This window comes from Argopecten irradians, chromosome 9 (assembly GCF_041381155.1).
Source record: "Argopecten irradians isolate NY chromosome 9, Ai_NY, whole genome shotgun sequence".
In the NCBI taxonomy this organism is placed as follows: domain Eukaryota; kingdom Metazoa; phylum Mollusca; class Bivalvia; order Pectinida; family Pectinidae; genus Argopecten; species Argopecten irradians.
Genome location: NC_091142.1, coordinates 30,309,039 through 30,335,229, shown reverse-complemented (window position 1 = coordinate 30,335,229; position 26,191 = coordinate 30,309,039). Strand labels below are relative to the sequence as shown.

The window sequence follows — 26,191 nt, the reverse complement described above, 5'->3', positions numbered from 1 at the left end:
TCCATCTATAGATGGCGATGGATCTAAGCGTAGATTATATAAATCACATGGCTTAGAAGGATGTAATATCGTCAAGTCAGACGACAATCTCAAAACAAATTTAGCTACTTGAACATCGGTGTTTTGAGACAACTTCGGAAAAAACTCCTGTGTGTAAGCGTGCGTCAGCCTCGACTCAGTCGCTGTACAATAATGGTCACTGAGAGTTCACACATGTGGCCGAGTACAAATACTTTATGTTATTACGCTTATATATTAACTTTTAGCAAAATTGAATACCTATTTAAAGTTTTAATATGATATAAATAAAAAATTATCTCTGAAATTTACTTTGTTTGTCATGTTTCTTTACACTAAAAATATTGATTTTTTTTCGTCGCAGGATGAATTAATTCTATCTATACGTGAAGAGTCATCATTCGCTGTTCAATTGAGTAAGCTCCTCCCACTTTTGACCGACTTTTATTGAATAATTACGTCACTATTCAAATGACGATTTTATTGCATAAAATATGAATAAAAAGTCTGTGAGTGTAAATATAGGGATTGGATTTCGTTTTTATGTTAACCATGCTTGTATGGAGCAATTCCTCTAAGAATATATTCAATATGGTTTGCTAACGCGCCCATAGAATATATTTCTTAGAGGAATTGCTCCATACATGGTTAACATAAAAAACGGAATCCAATCCCTATATCTAACCACCATTGCAATGGTTTGTAGGCCCATGAGCATATCTAACCACCATTGCAATGGTTTGTAGGCCCATGAGCATATCTATTGCAATGGTTTGTAGGTCCATGAGCATATCTAACCACCATTGCAATGGTTTGTAGGCCCATGAGCATATCTAACCACCATTGCAATGGTTTGTTAGGCCCATGAGCATATCTAACCACCATTGCAATGGTTTGTAGGCCCATGAGCATATCTAACCACCATTGCAATGGTTTGTAGGCCCATGAGCATATCTAACCACCATTGCAATGGTTTGTAGGTCCATGAGCATATCTAACCACCGTAGGCCCATGAGCATATCTAACCACCATTGCAATGGTTTGTAGGCCCATGAGCATATCTTACCACCATTGCAATGGTTTGTAGGCCCATGAGCATATCTAACCACCATTGCAATGGTTTGTAGGCCCATGAGCATATCTAACCACCATTGCAATGGTTTGTAGGCCCATGAGCATATCTAACCACCATTGCAATGGTTTGTAGGCCCATGAGCATATCTAACCACCATTGCAATGGTTTGTAGGCCCATGAGCATATCTAACCACCATTGCAATGGTTTGTAGGCCCATGAGCATATCTAACCACCATTGCAATGGTTTGTAGGCCCATGAGCATAACTAACCACCATTGCAATGGTTTTGTAGGCCCATGAGCATATCTAACCACCATTGCAATGGTTTGTATAGGCCCATGAGCATATCTAACACCATTGCAATGGTTTGTAGGCCAATGAGCATATCTAACCACCATTGCAATGGTTTGTAGGCCCATGAGCATATCTTAACCACCATTGCAATGGTTTGTAGGCCCATGAGCATATCTAACCACCATTGCAATGGTTTGTAGGCCCATGAGCATATCTAACCACCATTGCAATGGTTTTTAGGCCCATGAGCATAACTAACCACCATTGCAATGGTTTGTATAGGCCCATGAGCATATATCTAACCACCATTGCAATGGTTTGTAGGCCCATGAGCATATCTTAACCACCATTGCAATGGTTTGTAGGCCCATGAGCATATCTAACCACCATTGCAATGGTTTGTAGGCCCATGAGCATATCTAACCACCATTGCAATGGTTTGTAGGCCCAATGAGCATATCTAACCACCATTGCAATGGTTTGTAGGCCCATGAGCATATCTAACCACCATTGCAATGGTTTGTAGGCCCATGAGCATATCTAACCACCATTGCAATGGTTTGTAGTAGCCCATGAGCATATCTAACCACCATTGCAATGGTTTGTAGGCCATGAGCATATCTAACCACCATTGCAATGGTTTGTAGGCCCATGAGCATATCTAACCACCATTGCAATGGTTTGTAGGCCCATGAGCATATCTAACCACCATTGCAATGGTTTGTAGGCCCATGAGCATATCTAACCACCATTGCAATGGTTTGTAGGCCCATGAGCATATCTAACCACCATTGCAATGGTTTGTAGGCCCATGAGCATATCTAAAACCACCATTGCAATGGTTTGTAGGGCCCATGAGCATATCTTACCACCATTGCAATGGTTTGTAGGCCCATGATCATATCTAACCACCATTGCAATGGTTTGTAGGCCCATGAGCATATCTAACCACCATTGCAATGGTTTGTAGGCCCATGAGCATATCTAACCACCATTGCAATGGTTTGTAGGCCCATGAGCATATCTAACCACCATTGCAATGGTTTAGTAGGCCCATGAGCATATCTAACCACCATTGCAATGGTTTGTAGGCCCATGAGCATATCTAACCACCATTGCAATGGTTTGTAGGCCCATGAGCATAACTAACCACCATTGCAATGGTTTGTAGGCCCATGAGCATATCTAACCACCATTGCAATGGTTTGTAGGCCCATGAGCATAACTAACCACCATTGCAATGGTTTGTAGGCCCATGAGCATAACAAACCACCATTGCAATGGTTTGTATAGGCCCATGAGCATATCTAACAATTGCAATGGTTTGTAGGCCATAGCATAACTAACACCATTGCAATGGTTTGTAGGCCCATGAGCATATCTAACCACCATTGCAATGGTTGGTAGGCCATGAGCATATAACAACCACCATTGCAATGGTTTGTAGGCCCATGAGCATATCTAACCACCATTGCAATGGTTTGTAGGCCCATGAGCATATCTAACCACCATTGCAATGGTTTGTAGGCCCATGAGCATAACTAACCACCATTGCAATGGTTTGTAGGCCCATGAGCATATCTAACCACCATTGCAATGGTTTGTAGGCCCATGAGCATATCTAACCACCATTGCAATGGTTTGTAGGCCCATGAGCATATCTAACCACCATTGCAATGGTTTGTAGGCCCATGAGCATATCTAACCACCATTGCAATGGTTTGTAGGCCCATGAGCATATCTAACCACCATTGCAATGGTTTGTAGGCCCATGAGCATAACAAACCACCATTGCAATGGTTTGTATAGGCCCATGAGCATATCTAACCACCATTGCAATGGTTTGTAGGCCCATGAGCATATCTAACCACCATTGCAATGGTTTGTAGGCCCATGAGCATATCAAACCACCATTGCAATGGTTTGTATAGGCCCATGAGCATATCTAACCACCATTGCAATGGTTTGTAGGCCCATGAGCATATCTAACCACCATTGCAATGGTTTGTAGGCCCATGAGCATATCCCACCATTGCAATGGTTTGTAGGCCCATGAGCATATCTAACCACCATTGCAATGGTTTGTAGGCCCATGAGCATATCTAACCACCATTGCAATGGTTTGTAGGCCCATGAGCATATCTAACCACCATTGCAATGGTTTGTAGGCCCATGAGCATATCTTACCACCACCATTGCAATGGTTTGTAGGCCCATGAGCATATCTAACCAACCATTGCAATGGTTTGTAGGCCCATGAGCATATCTAACCACCATTGCAATGGTTTGTAGGCCCATGAGCATATCTAACCCACCATTGCAATGGTTTGTAGGCCCATGAGCATATCTAACCCCCATTGCAATGGTTTGTAGGCCCATGAGCATATCTAACCCCATTGCAATGGTTTGTAGGCCCATGAGCATATCTAACCACCATTGCAATGGTTTGTAGGCCCATGAGCATAACTAACCACCGTTGCAATGGTTTGTTGGCCCACACAGAATTTTCTATGAAAATGAGACAAGTGTCATTCATGATCTGATTATAAAGCAGAATGAACAGTCGGGTTGGATTTTATATCCCAAGCTAGCGTATTTGTTTAAAAAATTGTAACAAAGGGAGCACTCATTAAGGAACTAAAATGAAAGTTGTATACGAAAAATGTCTAAAAAAAGTCAGCCACATATTTACTTTACTTAAAAGGTATTTGTACTCATGACACATGAATTTGTCACAATATATATTGATATGCCTTCTTTCTGTTGAGACAGTCATTATATACATGTATACATGTACATACATATTGATAACTTGCTCAAGTTAAATAATACATATGCCATGACAAAATTTTATATGATTTGGGATACAATTCCAATGTTGTATGCAGCACACGGTTGTAAACAAATGTTTATTTCATAACTGATATAACTCCTTCAGAATAGAGGTCAGATGATTATGGGGGAGGGCTGCTAATTATGGTAAATACGATAGTAATGTTTGTCAGTGTTTGAGGCTAAGGGTATGAGGCTCTTAACCAAAAAATGTATCAAATCAGTCAAAAGATAACTAGTACAAAAACAAACTAAAACAATTAAGACAAAGTAAAATACTAGAAAAGAATACTGTTAAATTAATTTTAAGTATGATACGGCTTGATCTTACTTTTTTACAAGTATATATATCTTATGTACATACAAATTGTTCGCTAAGGCCCCTTACCTATAGATTTGATACTGAAGTCAAATTTGCCGCACACTGTAGGGAAGTTGGCGTCACATTTAACGGACTCAAAGCTAAATGGAGGGCCATTTTCTGGTAAGTCTGGATCAAAGGCATATAATGTGGTAAAGTCTGTTTGGGGTGGAAGGTTCTCCTTAATAGAAATCTGTGTCTCCCGTAGTCTGGGACCGTTGTCATTCACATCCCCAAGGAAGATAGTGAGGATAGTGGTGCCGGTCTGGGGCGGGGATCCTGGAAAACAGACGATCAATTATAGAATGTATCGGACACTTAGACATAATTAAAGAATGTATCAGACACTTAGATAGATGTAATTATAGAATGTATCGGACACTTAGATAAAATTATAGAATGTATCAGACACTTAGATGTAATTATAGAATGTATCAGACATTTGGATGAATGTAACCTAAGCATTATATTATAAACATATTTCACAATAAAATAACATGTGTACACCTTAAAAAGTATAAGACATAGACCATGTGACATATGTTACCTTCAATTTCCATGTCACGGTAAGGTAACATACACCCTTAAGTCTCCATGTCACAGTAAGGTAACATACACCCTTAAGTCTCCATGTCACAGTAAGGTAACATACACCCTAAGTCTCCATGTCACAGTAAGGTAACATACACCCTTAAGTCTCCATATCACAGTATGGTAAAATACACTCTTAAGTCTCCATGTCACAGTAAGGTAACATACACCCTTAAGTCTCCATGTCACAGTAAGGTAACATACACCCTTAAGTTTCCATGTCACAGTAAGGTAGTATATACCCAAAGGCTCCATGTCACAGTAAGGTAACATACACCCTTAAGTTTCCATGTCACAGTAAGGTAACATACACCCTTAAGTCTCCATGTCACAGTAAGGTAACATACACCCTTAAGTTTCCATGTCACAGTAAGGTAGTATATATTCAAAGTCTCCATGTCACAGTAAGGTAGTATATATCCAAAGTCTCCATGTCACAGTAAGGTAACATACACCCTTAAGTCTCCATGTCACAGTAAGGTAACATACACCCTCAAGTTTCCATGTCACAGTAAGGTAACATACACCCTTAAGTTTCCATGTCACAGTAAGGTAACATACACCCTTAAGTCTCCATGTCACAGTAAGGTAACATACACCCTTAAGTTTCCATGTCACAGTAAGGTAGTATATATTCAAAGTCTCCATGTCACAGTAAGGTAGTATATACCCAAAGTCTCCATGTCACAGTTAGGTAACATGCATCCTCATGCAAACCTGACAATGCAAGTTACAAAGTATATCTAGATCTGGTCAGATGTAAGTTGTTACACCTTGAATAGCAAGCGTTCTACTGATTGCATGTGTGTGTGGTTCACACAATAGGGATCGGCAGGCGTGTTGTATCCAAGCAAAGTTTAAACAAAATGGCGACTGCTCTTCCTTAGAAACGCAAGAGGTTGTCTCAGAAACGAATTTTGAAAAAAAAAAAAAAACTTTTTCATTTTTAACTTGCATTGACAGCTTTAAGTCTCTATGTCACAGTAAGGTAACATACTAAAAACATTAATATTAATCAATCAAAAATTACGATTAAGGTACTGAAAATTCATATGAACTTACCTAAATCTATAGCCAAGATAGTAAGATCAAAGCTGGGGACAGTTTCACGGTCCAATGGTTTCTGTATTTTAACTTGGCCTTCATTCTGAGCCAGATTTTCTATTTTGAAGTATTTGTTTGGATCAGATTCCAACAGAATAAAGAATCTGGAAATAAACAACAACTCATGTATAGGAGACATGATATGATGTCACACTTCATAATACTGTAAAAAAAGTCATTTTCACATGCAATAAAATTTCACGTATTTTACAGGAAATAAAAAATCACGAATATAAATTGCCTCAAAAATATTTCATATATCAAAAAGGTAAAGTAGAATCTGATAAGTCAAAATTACAAAAATAAATCACTATGAAAAGTCTCCAAATTTTGAGGCAGATTTTGAGATAATTGTTATGTTTATAAATGAAAACATTGAAATGGTCTTACTCGAATATCTTGTTGTCGCCCGAGTCAATATCGGAGGCTGTGAAATTAGCGATAACTGTGTTTACCGCTGTACTTTCAGAGAAATTGCCGTCCTGTAGTAAATGGATGTCAGAGAAAACTGGAGCATTGTCGTTAACATCCTCCACGGTGACTTGGACATAACACACATCCGTGTTGACACCATCTGAGACGGTGACCGACACATTAAAAAAAATCTCTCCAACATCATAATCAGGTTTCTGAAATCATTGAGAAAAAAACAATTAAATCAGGAACACAGCGTGTGACGCTGCAAAAATATTAATCGTTTTATATTACATTTAGTGATGATAACACTCATCTCCATACACCTGTAAAGGAAAGAGATATAGTAATTGTGGTCCAATTGTAGAATAGTGATCAGATAACTTATTCCAATAAACACTCTAGTGTAGTGATCAGATAACTCTATTCCAATAAACACCCTAGTATAGTGATCAGATAACTCTATTCCAATAAACACCCTAGTATAGTGATCAGATAACTCTATTCCAATAAACACCCTAGTATAGTGATCAGATAACTCTATTCCAATAAACACCCTAGTATAGTGATCAGATAACTCTATTCCAATAAACACCCTAGTATAGTGATAACTCTATTCCAATAAACACCCTAGTATAGTGATCAGATAACTCTATTCCAATAAACACCCTAGTATAGTGATCAGATAACTCTATTCCAATAAACACCCTAGTATAGTGATCAGATAACTCTATTCCAATAAACACCCTAGTATAGTGATCAGATAACTCTATTCCAATAAACACCCTAGTATAGTGATCAGATAACTCTATTCCAATAAACACCCTAGTATAGTGATCAGATAACTCTATTCCAATAAACACCCTAGTATAGTGATCAGATAACTCTATTCCAATAAACACTCAATAGTATAGTGATCAGATAACACTATTCCAATAAACACCCTAGTATAGTGATCAGATAACTCTATTCCAATAAACACCCTAGTATAGTGATCAGATAACTCTATTCCAATATAACACTCTAGTATAGTGATCAGATAACTCTATTCCAATAAACACCATAGTATAGTGATCAGATAACTCTATTCCAATAAACACCATAGTATAGTGATCAGATAACTCTATTCCAATAAACACCCCTAGTATTGGATCAGATAACTAGTATAGTGATCAGATAACTCTATTCCAATAAAACACCCTAGTATAGTGATCAGATAACTCTATTCCAATAAACACCCTAGTATAGTGATCAGATAACTCTATTCCAATAAACACCCTAGTATAGTGATCAGATAACTCTATTCCAATAAACACCCTAGTATAGTGATCAGATAACTCTATTCCAATAAACACCCTAGTATAGTGATCAGATAACTCTATTCCAATAAACACACTCTAGTATAGTGATCAGATAACTCTATTCCAATAAACACCCTAGTATAGTGATCAGATAACTCTATTCCAATAAACACCCTAGTATAGTGATCAGATAACTCTATTCCAATAAACACCCTAGTATAGTGATCAGATAACTCTATTCCAATAAACACCCTAGTAAAGTGATCAGATAACTCTATTCCAATAAACACCCTAGTATAGTGATCAGATAACTCTATTCCATAAACACCCTAGTAAAGTGATCAGATAACTCTATTCCAATAAACACCCTAGTATAGTGATCAGATAACTCTATTCCAATAAACACCCTAGTATAGTGATCAGATAACTCTATTCCAATAAACACCCTAGTATAGTGATCAGATAACTCTATTCCAATAAACACCCTAGTATAGTGATCAGATAACTCTATTCCAATAAACACCCTAGTATAGTGATCAGATAACTCTATTCCAATAAACACCCTAGTATAGTGATCAGATAACTCTATTCCAATAAACACCCTAGTATAGTGATCAGATAACTCTATTCCAATAAACACCCTAGTATAGTGATCAGATAACTCTATTCCAATAAACACCCTAGTATAGTGATCAGATAACTCTATTCCAATAAACACCCTAGTATAGTGATCAGATAACTCTATTCCAATAAACACCCTAGTATAGTGATCAGATAACTCTATTCCAATAAACACCCTAGTATAGTGATCAGATAACTCTATTCCAATAAACACCCTAGTATAGTGATCAGATAACTCTATTCCAATAAACACCCTAGTATAGTGATCAGATAACTCTATTCTAATAAACACAATAGTAGAGTGATCAGATAACTCTATTCCAATAAACACCCTAGTGTAGTGATCAGATAACTCTATTCCAATAAACACCCTAGTATAGTGATCAGATAACTCTATTCCAATAAACACCCTAGTATAGTGATCAGATAACTCTATTCCAATAAACACCCTAGTTATAGTGATCAGATAACTCTATTCCAATAAACACCCTAGTATAGTGATCAGATAACTCTATTCCAATAAACACCCTAGTATAGTGATCAGATAACTCTATTCCAATAAACACCCTAGTATAGTGATCAGATAACTCTATTCCAATAAAATGACCCTAGTTATAGTGATCAGATAACTCTATTCCAATAAACACCCTAGTATAGTGATCAGATAACTCTATTCCAATAAACACCCTAGTATAGTGATCAGATAACTCTATTCCAATAAACACCCTAGTATAGTGATCAGATAACTCTATTCCAATAAACACCCTAGTATAGTGATCAGATAACTCTATTCCAATAAACACCCTAGTATAGTGATCAGATAACTCTATTCCAATAAACACCCTAGTATAGTGATCAGATAACTCTATTCCAATAAACACCCTAGTATAGTGATCAGATAACTCTATTCCAATAAACACCCTAGTAAGTGATCAGATAACTCTATGATCAATAAAACACCTAGTTAGTGATCAATAACTCAATTCCAAGTAACATAGTATAGTGATCAGATAACTCTATTCCAATAAACACCCTAGTATAGTGATCAGATAACTCTATTCCAATAAACACCCTAGTATAGTGATCAGATAACTCTATTCCAATAAACACCCTAGTATAGTGATCAGATAACTCTATTCCAATAAACACCCTAGTATAGTGATCAGATAACTCTATTCCAATAAACACCCTAGTATAGTGATCAGATAACTCTATTCCAATAAAACACCCTAGTATAGTGATCAGATAACTCTATTCCAATAAACACCCTAGTATAGTGATCAGATAACTCTATTCCAATAAACACCCTAGTATAGTGATCAGATAACTCTATTCCAATAAACACCCTAGTATAGTGATCAGATAACTCTATTCCAATAAACACTCTAGTATAGTGATCAGATAACTCTATTCCAATAAACACCCTAGTATAGTGATCAGATAACTCTATTCCAATAAACACCCTAGTATAGTGATCAGATAACTCTATTCCAATAAACACCCTAGTATAGTGATCAGATAACTCTATTCCAATAAACACCCTAGTATAGTGATCAGATAACTCTATTCCAATAAACACCCTAGTATAGTGATCAGATAACTCTATTCCAATAAACACCCTAGTATAGTGATCAGATAACTCTATTCCAATAAACACCCTAGTATAGTGATCAGATAACTCTATTCCAATAAACACCCTAGTATAGTGATCAGATAACTCTATTCCAATAAACACCCTAGTATAGTGATCAGATAACTCTATTCCAATAAACACCCATAGTATAGTGATCAGATAACTCTATTCCAATAAACACCCTAGTATAGTGATCAGATAACTCTATTCCAATAAACACCCTAGTATAGTGATCAGATAACTCTATTCCAATAAACACCCTAGTATAGTGATCAGATAACTCTATTCCAATAAACACCCTAGTATAGTGATCAGATAACTCTATTCCAATAAACACCCTAGTATAGTGATCAGATAACTCTATTCCAATAAACACCCTAGTATAGTGATCAGATAACTCTATTCCAATAAACACCCTAGTATAGTGATCAGATAACTCTATTCCAATAAACACCCTAGTATAGTGATCAGATAACTCTATTCCAATAAACACCCTAGTATAGTGATCAGATAACTCTATTCCAATAAACACCCTAGTATAGTGATCAGATAACTCTATTCCAATAAACACAATAGTATAGTGATCAGATAACTCTATTCCAATAAACACCCTAGTATAGTGATCAGATAACTCTATTCCAATAAACACCCTAGTATAGTGATCAGATAACTCTATTCCAATAAACACCCTAGTATAGTGATCAGATAACTCTATTCCAATAAACACCCTAGTATAGTGATCAGATAACTCTATTCCAATAAACACAATAGTATAGTGATCAGATAACTCTATTCCAATAAACACCCTAGTATAGTGATCAGATAACTCTATTCCAATAAACACCCTAGTATAGTGATCAGATAACTCTATTCCAATAAACACCCTAGTATAGTGATCAGATAACTCTATTCCAATAAACACCCTAGTATAGTGATCAGATAACTCTATTCCAATAAACACCCTAGTATAGTGATCAGATAACTCTATTCCAATAAACACCCTAGTATAGTGATCAGATAACTCTATTCCAATAAACACCCTAGTATAGTGATCAGATAACTCTATTCCAATAAACACCCTAGTATAGTGATCAGATAACTCTATTCCAATAAACACCCTAGTATAGTGATCAGATAACTCTATTCCAATAAACACCCTAGTATAGTGATCAGATAACTCTATTCCAATAAACACCCTAGTATAGTGATCAGATAACTCTATTCCAATAAACACCCTAGTATAGTGATCAGATAACTCTATTCCAATAAACACCCTAGTATAGTGATCAGATAACTCTATTCCAATAAACACCCTAGTAAAGTGATCAGATAACTCTATTCCAATAAACACCCTAGTATAGTGATCAGATAACTCTATTCCAATAAACACCCTAGTATAGTGATCAGATAACTCTATTCCAATAAACACCTAGTATAGTGATCAGATAACTCTATTCCAATAAACACCCTAGTATAGTGATCAGATAACTCTATTCCAATAAACACCCTAGTATAGTGATCAGATAACTCTATTCCAATAAACACCCTAGTATAGTGATCAGATAACTCTATTCCAATAAACACCCTAGTATAGTGATCAGATAACTCTATTCCAATAAACACTCTAGTATAGTGATCAGATAACTCTATTCCAATAAACACCCTAGTATAGTGATCAGATAACTCTATTCCAATAAACACCCTAGTATAGTGATCAGATAACTCTATTCCAATAAACACCCTAGTAAAGTGATCAGATAACTCTATTCCAATAAACACCCTAGTATAGTGATCAGATAACTCTATTCCAATAAACACCCTAGTATAGTGATCAGATAACTCTATTCCAATAAACACCCTAGTATAGTGATCAGATAACTCTATTCCAATAAACACCCTAGTATAGTGATCAGATAACTCTATTCCAATAAACACCCTAGTATAGTGATCAGATAACTCTATTCCAATAAACACCCTAGTATAGTGATCAGATAACTCTATTCCAATAAACACCCTAGTATAGTGATCAGATAACTCTATTCCAATAAACACAATAGTATAGTGATCAGATAACTCTAACTATTCCAATAAACACCCTAGTATAGTGATCAGATAACTCTATTCCAATAAACACCCTAGTATAGTGATCAGATAACTCTATTCCAATAAACACCCTAGAATAGTGATCAGATAACTCTTTTCCAATAAACACAATAGGGGAACAAGACTTTTTCAAGATGGGTGTGTGATGTTTATAATAGAATCCAAACTTTCATACTCCGAAGTCTGTCAGGAGACTGCATCAAATGTAAATATACAATGTCATGTGTTGTTGTCTTTTGAGAACCAATTCTGAATTGATTACCGTATTTTCTGGACAATAAGCTGCACCTGTGTATAAGTAAACTTGAATCACTTCATAATGTTGATAGCTGACATTGAGATGGTAAGTTTTGTGACTTGAAAAAAATTGGAAAAATAATTGCAAAATCAGATGGACGAAGAGTGTGTATATTAGAGACGAGGTATTTATTGAAAAAAAAAAGTTACATATACAATTATCATACTTACATTATGAACTACGAGGTAAGCCACACTGTCGATCTGCTCTGTGGCAAAATGGACGAAATCTGTGACAGAGACTTTGTACGACAGAACATCAGAGACATCAGGGTCGTAGGCATGGACAGCAGTAATGGCGCCTCCCTGAGACTCTGGTATGGTGACGGCCTGTAGACTGTCGTTACAGCGAGGACTGTTGTCATTGATGTCAATCACATAGATGGTAGCTGTTCCAGTCGTAGTTCGGGATGTAGCACCAGTGGCACCATCTTGAGCCGTTAGTGGAACTTCAAAATAGGCATTCTGCTCGCGGTCAATACGTGCATTGGTTTTAATCTGTCCTAAGTTTCTGTTGGGGATTACAAACACTGCAGGGTCAGATGTGGCGACCAAGGCATAGGCAACCTCACCGTTAGGTCCTGAGTCAATATCAATGGCAATAACTGTCATCACATCCGTCCCTGAAACATTATCATTTATTCTTAATTATCATAAACAATAGCAAACCATCAGTAGAGCTAACATAGTTCTGAGAAAAACAAAAAATCCTGGTTATCTTAGTAAAGAGTATCCCCCCTCTTTTTAGGCATCAATTTCACTTACCTCTAATTAAATGCAGACAGAAAATTAGAAAACTTTATTCATTTCTTTAGCAAAATTACTTTTGGCTCACTTTTTGTAATGGTTTTATGAAAGCCTAGCCCAAATTGAATTCTATTAGGTGATCCCTTATTCGGGTGCTTATTGGGTGGAATACAATTATAGTACTTTTAGTCTGCTGACTCTCTTACTACATTGCATATATATGACAAAGGCCTTTAATCAGACTTTTAAAAGGTAAGATGATGGTACAGAGATTTACCTGAGGGAAGCTCTTCTCTCACACTGCCCTGTAGTGTGCTATTGTCAAATTCAGGGCTGTTGTCGTTCATGTCCCTCGGGTTGATTTCCACAGTGGCGTAACTAGTCAATTGGAGACTGGACGAGGGTTCGTCCACTGCACTGACAATAAACGCTATCGTTGGCTGACTCTCCCGGTCCAGTATTCCCTTAACTGTAAGATTTCCTGTTATGGGGTCAAGTTCAAACGTGCTGCTGATGGACGTGTCGCCTGGAGCAGTTAATATACTGTACCTGATGTTTGTCTGAGACACTCGACCGGTGTCAGCGTCTGTAGCCATCACCTAGAATGATAAACATTGTATACAATAAACAAATTTCGGTTATTTGTCTGTGTTACCATGGATACCTAGATGAATAATATAATATTGAATACAGCTACAACACAAAGCTTTGTTTATAAACTGAACCTACATATGTATATTGTTACATTGTGTTTCTTACCTGTCCAAGCCAGAAGGGATTGTTGCGGTAGTCGCCCTCGTTAATGTTACTGAAAGTGTATTTGGACTGTGAGAAGGTGGGTGGGTTGTCATTAACATCCAGAACTGTTATATTCACATTTGTCTGTGCTGTGTACTTCCCATCAAAAACTTTGGCAATACAATTATACTGGAAGACAAAAAGAGAGAAAACATTTAAGAAAATAGCAGGTATTTTCACAATAAACAGTAGAGCAATAGTACAATGGTGTATTTAACATAATATATATAAAACCTCCTACACTAAGTTCATCAGTTAGTACTTTTTAACTGAGTTTTTCTTGCTATGTAATTGATAACGATCAATTTGTTATGATATAACTTACACTCTGTGTTGTCTCGTAGTCAAGCTTTCCGGACACATAGATCACACCACTTGTCCAGTTCACAGCAAACGGAATAACGCCAATAGAAATGCTGCAATCCATGGTAAATCGAAACACATGACCTGCAACATTAAAATAATACAGAAATGTTAGCATGGTAAAACGTAACATGTGACCTGTTATACAACATTTTAATAATACGGAAATGTTACCATGGTAAAACGTAACATGTGACCTGTTGTACAACATGACAAAAATATAAAGATGTAAGCATGGTAAAACGCAACACATGACCTGTTGTACAACATTATAATAATACAGAAATGTTACCATGGTAAAACGTAACACATGACCTGTTGTACAACATTATAATAATACAGAAATGTTACCATGGTAAAACGTAACACATGACCTGTTGTACAACATTATAATAATACAGAAATGTTACCATGGTAAAACGCAACACATGACCTGTTGTACAACATTATAATAATACAGAAATGTTACCATGGTAAAACGTAACACATGACCTGTTGTACATCATTATAATAATACAGAAATGTTACCATGGTAAAACGCAACACATGACCTGTTGTACAACATGACAATAATACAGAAATGTTAGCATGGTAAAATGCAACACATGTGAACTGTTGTACAACATGACAATAATACGGAAATGTTACCATGGTAAAACGTAACATGTGACCTGTTGTACAACATGATAATAATACAGAAATGTTACCATGGTAAAACGTAACATGTGACCTGTTGTACAACATGACAATAATACAGAAATGTTACCATGGTAAAACGTAACACATGACCTGTTGTACAACATGACAATAATACAGAAATGTTACCATGGTAAAACGTAACACATGACCTGTTGTACAACATGACAATAATACAGAGATGTTACCATGGTAAAACGCAACACATGACCTGTTGTACAACATTATAATAATACAGAAATGTTACCATGGTAAAACGCAACACATGACCTGTTGTACAACATTATAATAATACAGAAATGTTACCATGGTAAAATGTAACACATGACCTGTTGTACAACATGAAATTAATAATACAGAGATGTTACCATGGTAAAACGTAACACATGACCTGTTGTACAACATTATAATAATACAGAGATGTTACCATGGTAAAACGTAACATGTGACCTGTTGTACAACATTATAATAATACAGAAATGTTAGCATGGTAAAACGTAACACATGACCTGTTGTACAACATGACAATAATACGGAAATGTTACCATGGTAAAACGTAACATGTGACCTGTTGTACAACATGACAATAATACAGAAATGTTACCATGGTAAAACGTAACACATGACCTGTTGTACAACATGACAATAATACAGAAATGTTACCATGGTAAAATGTAACACATGACCTGTTGTACAACATGACAATAATACAGAAATGTTACCATGGTAAAACGTAACACATGACCTGTTGTACAACATGACAATAATACAGAAATGTTACCATGGTAAAATGTAACACATGACCTGTTGTACAACATGATAATAATACAGAAATGTTACCATGGTAAAACGTAACACATGACCTGTTGTACAACATTATAATAATACAGAAATGTTACCATGGTAAAACGTAACACATGACCTGTTGTACAACATTATAATAATACAGAAATGTTACCATGGTAAAATGTAACACATGACCTGTTGTACAACATGACAATAATACAGAAATGTTAGCATGGTAAAATGTAACACATGACCTGTTGTACAACATGACAATAATACAGAAATGTTAGCATGGTAAAACGTAACATGTGACCTGTTGTACAACATGACAATAATACAGAAATGTTACCATGGTAAAACGTAACACATGACCTGTTGTACAACATTATAATAATACAGAAATGTTACCATGGTAAAACGTAACATGTGACCTGTTGTACAACATGACAATAATACAGAAATGTTACCATGGTAAAACGTAACACATGACCTGTTGTACAACATTATAATAATACAGAAATGTTACCATGGTAAAACGTAACACATGACCTGTTGTACAACATGACAATAATACAGAAATGTTACCATGGTAAAATGTAAAATGTAACATGGTATGACCTGTTGTACATCATTATGGTAAAACGTAACACATGATAATACAGAAATAATGTTACCATGGTAAAACGTAACACATGACCTATTGTACGACATGACAATAATACAGACGGAAAATGTTACCATGGTAAAAACGTAACATGTGACCTGTTGTACAACATGGACAATAATACAGAAATGTTACCATGGTAAAACGTAACAAGAATGACCTGTTTGTACACAACATTATAACAATTACAGAACATGTTTACCATGGTAAAACGTAACACCATGACCTGTTGTACAACACATTATAATAATACAGAAATGTTACCATCGGTAAAACGTAACATGTGACCTGTTGTACAACATTATAATAATACAGAAATGTTTACCATGGTTATTAAAATACGTAATAACAATGACCTGTTGTACAACATGACGAATAATACAGAGATGTTACCATGGTTAAATAACGCAATACATGACACTGTTGTACAAAATTATAATAATTACAGAAATTGTTACCATGGTAAAATGTATAACACAATGACTCTGTTGTACAAACTTGAAATTAATAATACAGAGATGTTACCATGATGTAAAACGTAAGACATGACCTGTTGTACAACATTATTAAATAATACAGAAATGTTACCATGGTAAACCGTAACATGTGACCTGTTGTAACAACAATTATAATAATATACAGAAATGTTACCATGGTAAAAACGTAATATGTGACCTGTTGTACAACATTATAATAAGACAGAAATGATACCATGGTTTAAAACGTATATCACATGACCTGTCTTGTAACAACATGACAATAATACAGAATATGTTACCATGGTAAAATGTAACACATGACCTGTTGTACAAACATGACAATAATACAGAAATGGTTACCATGGTAAAATGTAACACATGTGACCTGAGTTGTACAACATGACAATAATAATTAGAAATGTTACCATGGTAAAATGTAACACATTGACTCTGTTGTACGACATGACAATAATACAGAAATGTTACCATGGGTAAAACGTAACAACATGACCTATTGTACGACATGACAATAATACAGAAATGTTACCATGGTAATAACGTAACACATGAACCTATTGTACGGACATGACAATGAATACAGAGAAACTAAGTAATAAAGAGACAATCACATACCCCGTAAGCTATCATGACATTACTAGTCACATGCTTACGAAGACTTTAGTAGCAATGATATTGCACTTCATTTAAGTAATTTCTACAAATTGTTTTTATATATTCGACCATAGACGGAGGTACTACAAACCTGAATCGTACATTCAGTGGCGGTGGTGAGCAGTCCACCTACAGAGGTAAGAATCTGTACGTCCTCTGGTACACTGAATGCATTACTGTTGAAGTATGATGATATCGTCGGAGCATTGTTCCTTGTGCTCCACTTTATCTGTTTCATTTACTGTTGGCAGTGGCTGGTATCAATAATGTTTTCATTTAAAGAATTCTCAAAAAACTATACAAAGGTCATTACAAAGATATGGAGAATAAACAAGAAAAACTTCTCTATATAAGTTGGCAATAGAGAGGTCAGATAATTGAAAGAAAGGAAAGGGGAAGTAGTGTGGAGGGAGTTCTCAGAAGATGGGTAAGAAAGGGAGTGGAAGAGAGTGGAGGGAGCGTCAGGATTGGATAAAGGGGAAGGGAAAGAGTTGTGGGTGGGGAGTCAGAGATGGGAGAAGATGGCGAGAAGGAGAGAAAGTGGAAGGAGGGTCAGATGTATGGGTTAAGAGGGGAAGGGAAAGAGAGTGGAGGGAGGTCAGAGTTGGAAAAGGGGATGGGAATGAAAAGTGGAGGGGAGGTCAGTGATTCTTTAAATAGGGGAAGGGAAGAGATGGAGGGAGTCATGTTCCAAAGGTCAGCAAAAAATACTATAAATGGAAAAGGGGAAGTTGAAAGAAAGTGGAGGGAGGTTGCTACAGAGATTGGATGGCTGAAGAGAGGCCTGTAATAAAATATCAAATTGAATTAAAGGTTAATACCAGGGAGAGAAGGAAAGGGGTTATAAAGTAAAGTGAAAGGGAGGTCAGAGAAAAAAGGAGGAAGGGAAGATGGAACTCTGCAACAAACTGAGTGGGAAATGTGGACAGAAATGGGGAGGTCAGTTGGGAAGACCTGGATAACCTGATAGCACTTTAAACAGTTTAGGGTTATAATAGATCAAATGGACATACTTATTGATTACAGGAAAATCTAAAATGGTTAGAGGGGAAAGGACAAGATAAAGGTGGAGGTTAAATAAGGAATAGGGAATGAAATAAGATGAAGTTAAGAGATACAAGAGTTTCAGCTGGTTATAAGGAAAGTACATAAACAAGTGGAGGGATACTTAATGGAGGTTGGTTAAGAGATGTTATATAGGGAAGAATATTAATACTTTGAATTAGAGGGACATTAGTTTGAGACATGACTGAACATTAGAGGGATATAGAGATGGGAAGAGGGGAAATAAAGTGGAGGGAGGTTGGAGGTTGGAAGAGAGGAATAGGGAAGAAATAGAGAGGTGTAGACATAAGTTAAGTCATGTTACAGGGGAAAGGCCAGATAAATTAAGCAAAAACTGATATCAACTTAGTAGAAATGTTATAGGAAGGTATCATTAGGAGTAAGTAGACTTAATACAGTCATGTTACAGGAAAGGCCAAGGAAAGTAAATATGGAGGGAGGTTGGACTTAACTTAATAGGGATTAGGGCATGAAATATAGATGGGAAGTTTAAAGATTGGATGTAGGAAGGTAGAAGCCTGTTTATAAACCAAATGTACATTTTAGGTTGACTTACGTGTATATTATAAACATTTGAGGGAGAGGATATATAACCTGATGTGAAAAGAAATAAAAATCATGTTAAAGTTGATCAACCAGATGAGGAAGATTGAAAAGGAAAAAAGCCTTTGTGGAAAATTGAATTTCAGGTTGAAGTAATAAGAAAATGTTGAGAAGAAATTAGAGGGAAGTTAATAATAATGTTCTGGAAGGCCAGAATAAAAGCATTTAATTAGTTTAAGATGAGGAAGGTACTGTAATACAGTATGAAAACCCCAGGTTATAGGCCAGATAAATGTACATTATATTAAAATAATAATATTTACAGAATATTAACCTGATGTGTGTAGACTTAATACAGTCATGTTACAGCCAGGTTATAAGGCCAGATAAACATACATACTATTGAAATATTAACCTGATGTGTAGACTTAATACAGTCATGTTACAGCCAGGTTATAAGGCCAGATAAACATACATACTATTGAATATAAACCTGATGTGTAGACTTAATACAGTCATGTTACAGCCAGGTTATAAGGCCAGATAAATGTACATAACTATTGAATATTACCTGATGTGTAGACTTAATATAGTCATGTTACAGCCAGGTTATAAGGCCAGATAAACGCACATACTATTGAATATCAACCTGATGTGTAGACTTAATACAGTCATGTTACAGCCGGGTTATAAGGCCAGATAAATGTACATACTATTGAATATCAACCTGATGTGAAGACTTAATACAGTCATGTTACAGCCGGTTATAAGGCCAGATAAATGTACATACTATTGAATATTAACCTGATGTGTAGACTTAACACAGTAATGTTACAGCCGGGTTATAAGGCCAGATAAATGTACATACTATTGAATATTAACCTGATGTGTAGACTTAATACAGTCATGTTACAGCCAGGTTATAAGGCCAGATAAACATTTACATACTATTGAATATAAACCTGATGTGTAGACTTAATACAGTCATATGTTACAGCCAGGTTATAAAGCCAGATAAACGCACATACTATTGAATATCAACCTGATGTGTAGACTTAATACAGTCATGTTACAGCCGGGTTATAAGGCCAGATAAATGTACATACTATTGAATATTAACCTGATGTGTAGACTTAGTTACAGCCAGGTTATAAGGCCAGATAAACATTTACATACTATTGAATATCAACCTGATGTGTAGACTTAATACAGTCATGTTACAGCCGGGTTATAAGGCCAGATAAATGTACATACTATTGAATATCAACCTGATGTGTAGACTTAATACAGTCATGTTACAGCCGGGTTATAAGGCCAGATAAATGTACATACTATTGAATATCAACCTGATGTGTAGACTTAATACAGTCATGTTACAGCCAGGTTATAAGGCCAGATAAATGTACATACTATTGAATATTAACCTGATGTGTAGACTTAGTTACAGCCAGGTTATAATGCCAGATAAACATTTACATACTATTGAATATCAACCTGATGTGTAGACTTAATACAGTCATGTTACAGCCAGGTTATAAGGCCAGATAAATGTACATACTATTGAATATTAACCTGATTTGTAGACTTAATACAGTCATGTTACAGCCAGGTTATAAGGCCAGATAAATGTACATACTATTGAATATCAACCTGATGTGTAGATTTAATACAGTCATGTTACAGCTGGGTTATAAGGCCAGATAAATGTACATATAATTGAATATCAACCTGATGTGTAGACTTAATACAGTAATGTTACAGCTGGGTTATAAGGCCAGATAAACATATACATACTATTGAATATTAACCTGATGATGTGTAGACTTTACAGTCATGTTACAGCTGGGTTATAAGGCCAGATAAACATATACATACTATTGAATATTAACCTGATGTGTAGACTTAATACAGTAATGTTACAGCTGGGTTATAAGGCCAGATAAATGTACATACTATTGAATATCAACCTGATGTGTAGACTTAATACAGTCATGTTACAGCCAGGTTATAAGGCCAGATAAACGTACATACTATTGAATATTAACCTGATGTGTAGACTTAGTTACAGCCAGGTTATAATGCCAGATAAACATATACATACTATTGAATATCAACCTGATGTGTAGACTTAATACAGTCATGTTACAGCCAGGTTATAAGGCCAGATAAACGCACATACTATTGAATATCAACCTGATGTGTAGACTTAATACAGTCATGTTACAGCCAGGTTATAAGGCCAGATAAATGTACATACTATTGAATATCAACCTGATGTGTAGACTTAATACAGTCATGTTACAGCTGGGTTATAAGGCCAGATAAATGTACATACTATTGAATATCAACCTGATGTGTAGACTTAATACAGTCATGTTACAGCCAGGTTATAAAGCCAGATAAACGCACATACTATTGAATATTAACCTGATGTGTAGACTTAATACAGTCATGTTACAGCCGGGTTATAATTATAAGGCCAGATAAACATATACATACTATTGAATATCAACCTGATGTGTAGACTTAAAACAGTCATGTTACAGCCAGGTTATAAGGCCAGATAAATGTACATACTATTGAATATCAACCTGATGTGTAGACTTAATACAGTCATGTTACAGCCAGGTTATAAGGCCAGATAAACAAATACATACTATTGAATATCAACCTGATGTGTAGACTTAATACAGTCATGTTACAGCCAGGTTATAAGGCCAGATAAACGTACATACTATTGAATATCAACCTGATGTGTAGACTTAATACAGTCATGTTACAGCCAGGTTAAAAGGCCAGATATAGACTGTGAATAGACCAATACAGTCATGTTACAGCCAGGTTATAAGGCCAGATAAATGTACATACTATTGAATATCAACCTGATGTGTAGACTTAATACAGTCATGTTACAGCCGGGTTATAAGGCCAGATAAATGTACATACTATTGAATATTAACCTGATGTGTAGACTTAATATAGTCATGTTACAGCCGGGTTATATGGCCAGATAAACGTACATACTATTGAATATCAACCTGATGTGTAGACTTAATACAGTCATGTTACAGCCAGGTTATAAGGCCAGATAAATGTACATACTATTGAATATCAACCTGATGTGTAGACTTAATACAGTCATGTTACAGCCGGGTTATAAGGCCAGATAAATGTACATACTATTGAATATTAACCTGATGTGTAGACTTAATATAGTCATGTTACAGCCGGGTTATAAAGCCAGATAAATGTACATACTATTGAATATCAACCTGATGTGTAGACTTAATACAGTCATGTTACAGCCAGGTTATAAGGCCAGATAAATGTACATACTATTGAATATCAACCTGATGTGTAGACTTAATACAGTCATGTTACAGCCGGGTTATAAGGCCAGATAAATGTACATACTATTGAATATTAACCTGATGTGTAGACTTAATACAGTCATGTTACAGCCAGGTTATAAGGCCAGATAAATGTACATACTATTGAATATCAACCTGATGTGTAGACTTAATACAGTCATGTTACAGCCAGGTTATAAGGCCAGATAAATGTACATACTATTGAATATCAACCTGATGTGTAGACTTAATACAGTCATGTTACAGCCAGGTTATAAGGCCAGATAAACGTACATATACTATTGAATATCAACCTGATGTGTAGACTTAATACAGTCATGTTACAGCCAGGTTATAAGGCCAGATAAACGCACATACTATTGAATATCAACCTGATGTGTAGACTTAATACAGTCATGTTACAGCCAGGTTATAAGGCCAGATAAACAAATACATACTATTGAATATCAACCTGATGTGTAGACTTAATACAGTCATGTTACAGCCAGGTTATAAGGCCAGATAAATGTACATACTATTGAATATCAACCTGATGTGTAGACTTAATACAGTCATGTTACAGCCAGGTTATAAGGCCAGATAAATGTACATACTATTGAATATCAACCTGATGTGTAGACTTAATACAGTCATGTTACAGCCAGGTTATAAGGCCAGATAAATGTACATACTATTGAATATCAACCTGATGTGTAGACTTAATACAGTCATGTTACAGCCAGGTTATAAGGCCAGATAAACAAATACATACTATTGAATATCAACCTGATGTGTAGACTTAATACAGTCATGTTACAGCCAGGTTATAAGGCCAGATAAATGTACATACTATTGAATATCAACCTGATGTGTAGACTTAATACAGTCATGTTACAGCCAGGTTATAAGGCCAGATAAATGTACATACTATTGAATATCAACCTGATGTGTAGACTTAATACAGTCATGTTACAGCCAGGTTATAAGGCCAGATAAATGTACATACTATTGAATATCAACCTGATGTGCAGACTTAATACAGTCATGTTACAGCCGGGTTATAAACGTACATACAATTGAATATTTGAATTGATGTATAACATGATTTACTATTGAATTACATGATGAAGTAAATGTACGTACATTTCTAAACGCCGGAGTGAAGTCCTCGTCTATGGCCACCACAGAGCCGACAGATTCCGGAGCAGGTAGGCCCTCCAGTACATCTAGTTTGATGTTGTAGTTGTCAGCACTGATGTATGGTTCTCCGAGGTACGTAGGGATCTGCATATTGGCGTCCGTATTTTGGATATTTATCAAAACATATGTATTTTGTGGCTCAGATTGTTCATTCTGTGGAAATCAAAAATACACTTCAGGTGGTTATCTTTAATTTGGAGCAAAAGGGGTCCGAAATCGAAATTTTGACCCTTTCTTGTGAACATGTATTACAAGAATATGAACAGGGTTTAAATATTATTTGATGAGTTACAGATTTCATTGTACGATGTAATAATTTTTAAAACATCAGTTTTTATAAATATATGCATGTATCTATGCATGATGTCATATATTAACAATATGACGTTCGATGGTTGTCTCGGTAGACAGAAATGTGAAATCCGAGGCTGATTCCGCCACTCATATATAGAAATGAATGTTTTGTCTACATTTACATAAATCCTTTATAATAGTTATGTGATAAATAATATCTATGTAATATGTAGTTTATTAAAATCATTGAATAATTTGATACGCCACAAGCCATTAGGCGAGTAACATACAAATTTTTAATAAATTTCATATCACACCTCCACACATGTAAGATCGTCTATATACACTTACGGAGGCTCTGAGAACAAGCTGTAACGTTGGATACAGTTCGTACTGTACCCTTTCCTTGTTGATCACGATATCAAATCCACCGTTCGTGTTGGCAGCAGAATCTCGAATCCCAAACAAATTATTATCATTATTAACAATCTGCAGACTGACGGCTGGTTGTTGGGCGTTGGATGTGACAGTGATGCTTCCTATGACTGTTCCGATGTCTGCGACCTCGTTCATCGTGAAGGTGTACTGTGACTGAGAGGTACTTGGTGGTTCGTAGTCAGACTGTAACGTCATGGTGATGGTGGCAGTACTGGAACGCTGACTTGGACTACCATTGTCTCGAGCCGTCACTACCAGTTGTATCTTGGAAGTCTAGAATACATAAAATAGCATACCATGATAAAATTTAATATAAACTTTATTTATTTTACATTGATTGAGAAACAAGTTATACAACTTATATAAATCACTCTCGATGGCCCAGATGTAAGCGCGCAAGGGGTCTTCATGTCGGAGGAAACCGGAGTGCCCGTGGAAAACCCACGTGATCGGGCAGGTGACCCCTGACCTTTTCACATCCGTGCCGTGGAATCGAACCCCGGTCGGCTAGGTGAAAGGCGAGCGGCTTAACCACTACACCACCTGATCACCCTTACCATACCATTACAACACATACCCACACAAAAAGGTAACACATACCACCAACCCTCAGATTATAATCCCTGATTTGCCAATTCGTGCCTAAAAGCTAAAGATCAGTTTTTAGATTTTGGAAATAAAATCAAATATTCTTAATATCATAATCTCCTCAACAAGACCGTGGATAGCAGCATATCTACTTACAGCGGTGCTGAGACTCTGGGCAATCGTTATTACACCATTTGAATTGTCGTTAATAGCAAAATAATTGCCAGGATTCTCAGTTAACTCGTAGGTTAATCGTGCATTTTCTCCGATGTCTGCATCTGTTGCTAAGACAACAATCCCCACAGTTCCCACACTGGAGCCTGTATACAATGTCTGGGAGTAGGCGGAGGAGGTAAATCTAGGCGTGTTGTCATTAGTATCAACAAGCTCCACGACAAAGGTACACAGATCACTAAGGGGCGGGTCTCCACGATCGGTCGCCATGACAGTGATTGATATAGGACCATAGAACTCCTCCCTGTTCATAACCTGGGTAGTAGTGATGTCTCCAGTCTTCTTATCAATGGTGAAATAGCGGGAGGAGTTGAAGTTTCTATCAGGACGTAGACTGTACACGAGTTCACTCTTATCTCCTCGACTCGTATCGTTAGCAGTTGTCTGAAAAGTAGGAATCATTCAATAGTGTTAGCAGCTATAGACTGAATGGAAATAAATGATATATTCTCTGTAATAGGATTACAGACATTCATCAGGGAATACTTAAGTAACCTTGACAACGCAAACAATTAATATCTAAACCATTAAAAACGTTTCAGAGTGTGGACATTATAAATATATTTTATCAACATCAAATATAAATAAAAGATGGATTTAATTCAAATGCTGGGAGTGTTCAGGTGGCA

General features: G+C 36.1%; 1 protein-coding gene across 1 annotated transcript in view; it reads right to left on the bottom strand.

Annotated features, from left to right (window-relative positions):
* LOC138330691 (putative neural-cadherin 2) overlaps positions 1–26,191 on the bottom strand; it is a 71,019-nt gene that overhangs the window by 26,081 nt on the left and 18,747 nt on the right. Inside the window, exons 9-18 of the mRNA XM_069278232.1 lie at positions 25,485–25,946; positions 24,654–25,013; positions 23,948–24,161; positions 14,516–14,637; positions 14,152–14,319; positions 13,670–13,991; positions 12,817–13,268; positions 6,667–6,905; positions 6,235–6,380; positions 4,609–4,860 (exon numbers count right to left, since the gene is read on the bottom strand). Of these exons, the coding sequence (XP_069134333.1) occupies positions 4,609–4,860; positions 6,235–6,380; positions 6,667–6,905; positions 12,817–13,268; positions 13,670–13,991; positions 14,152–14,319; positions 14,516–14,637; positions 23,948–24,161; positions 24,654–25,013; positions 25,485–25,946 (2,737 nt within the window). The remainder of the gene's footprint in view (positions 1–4,608; positions 4,861–6,234; positions 6,381–6,666; positions 6,906–12,816; positions 13,269–13,669; positions 13,992–14,151; positions 14,320–14,515; positions 14,638–23,947; positions 24,162–24,653; positions 25,014–25,484; positions 25,947–26,191) is intronic.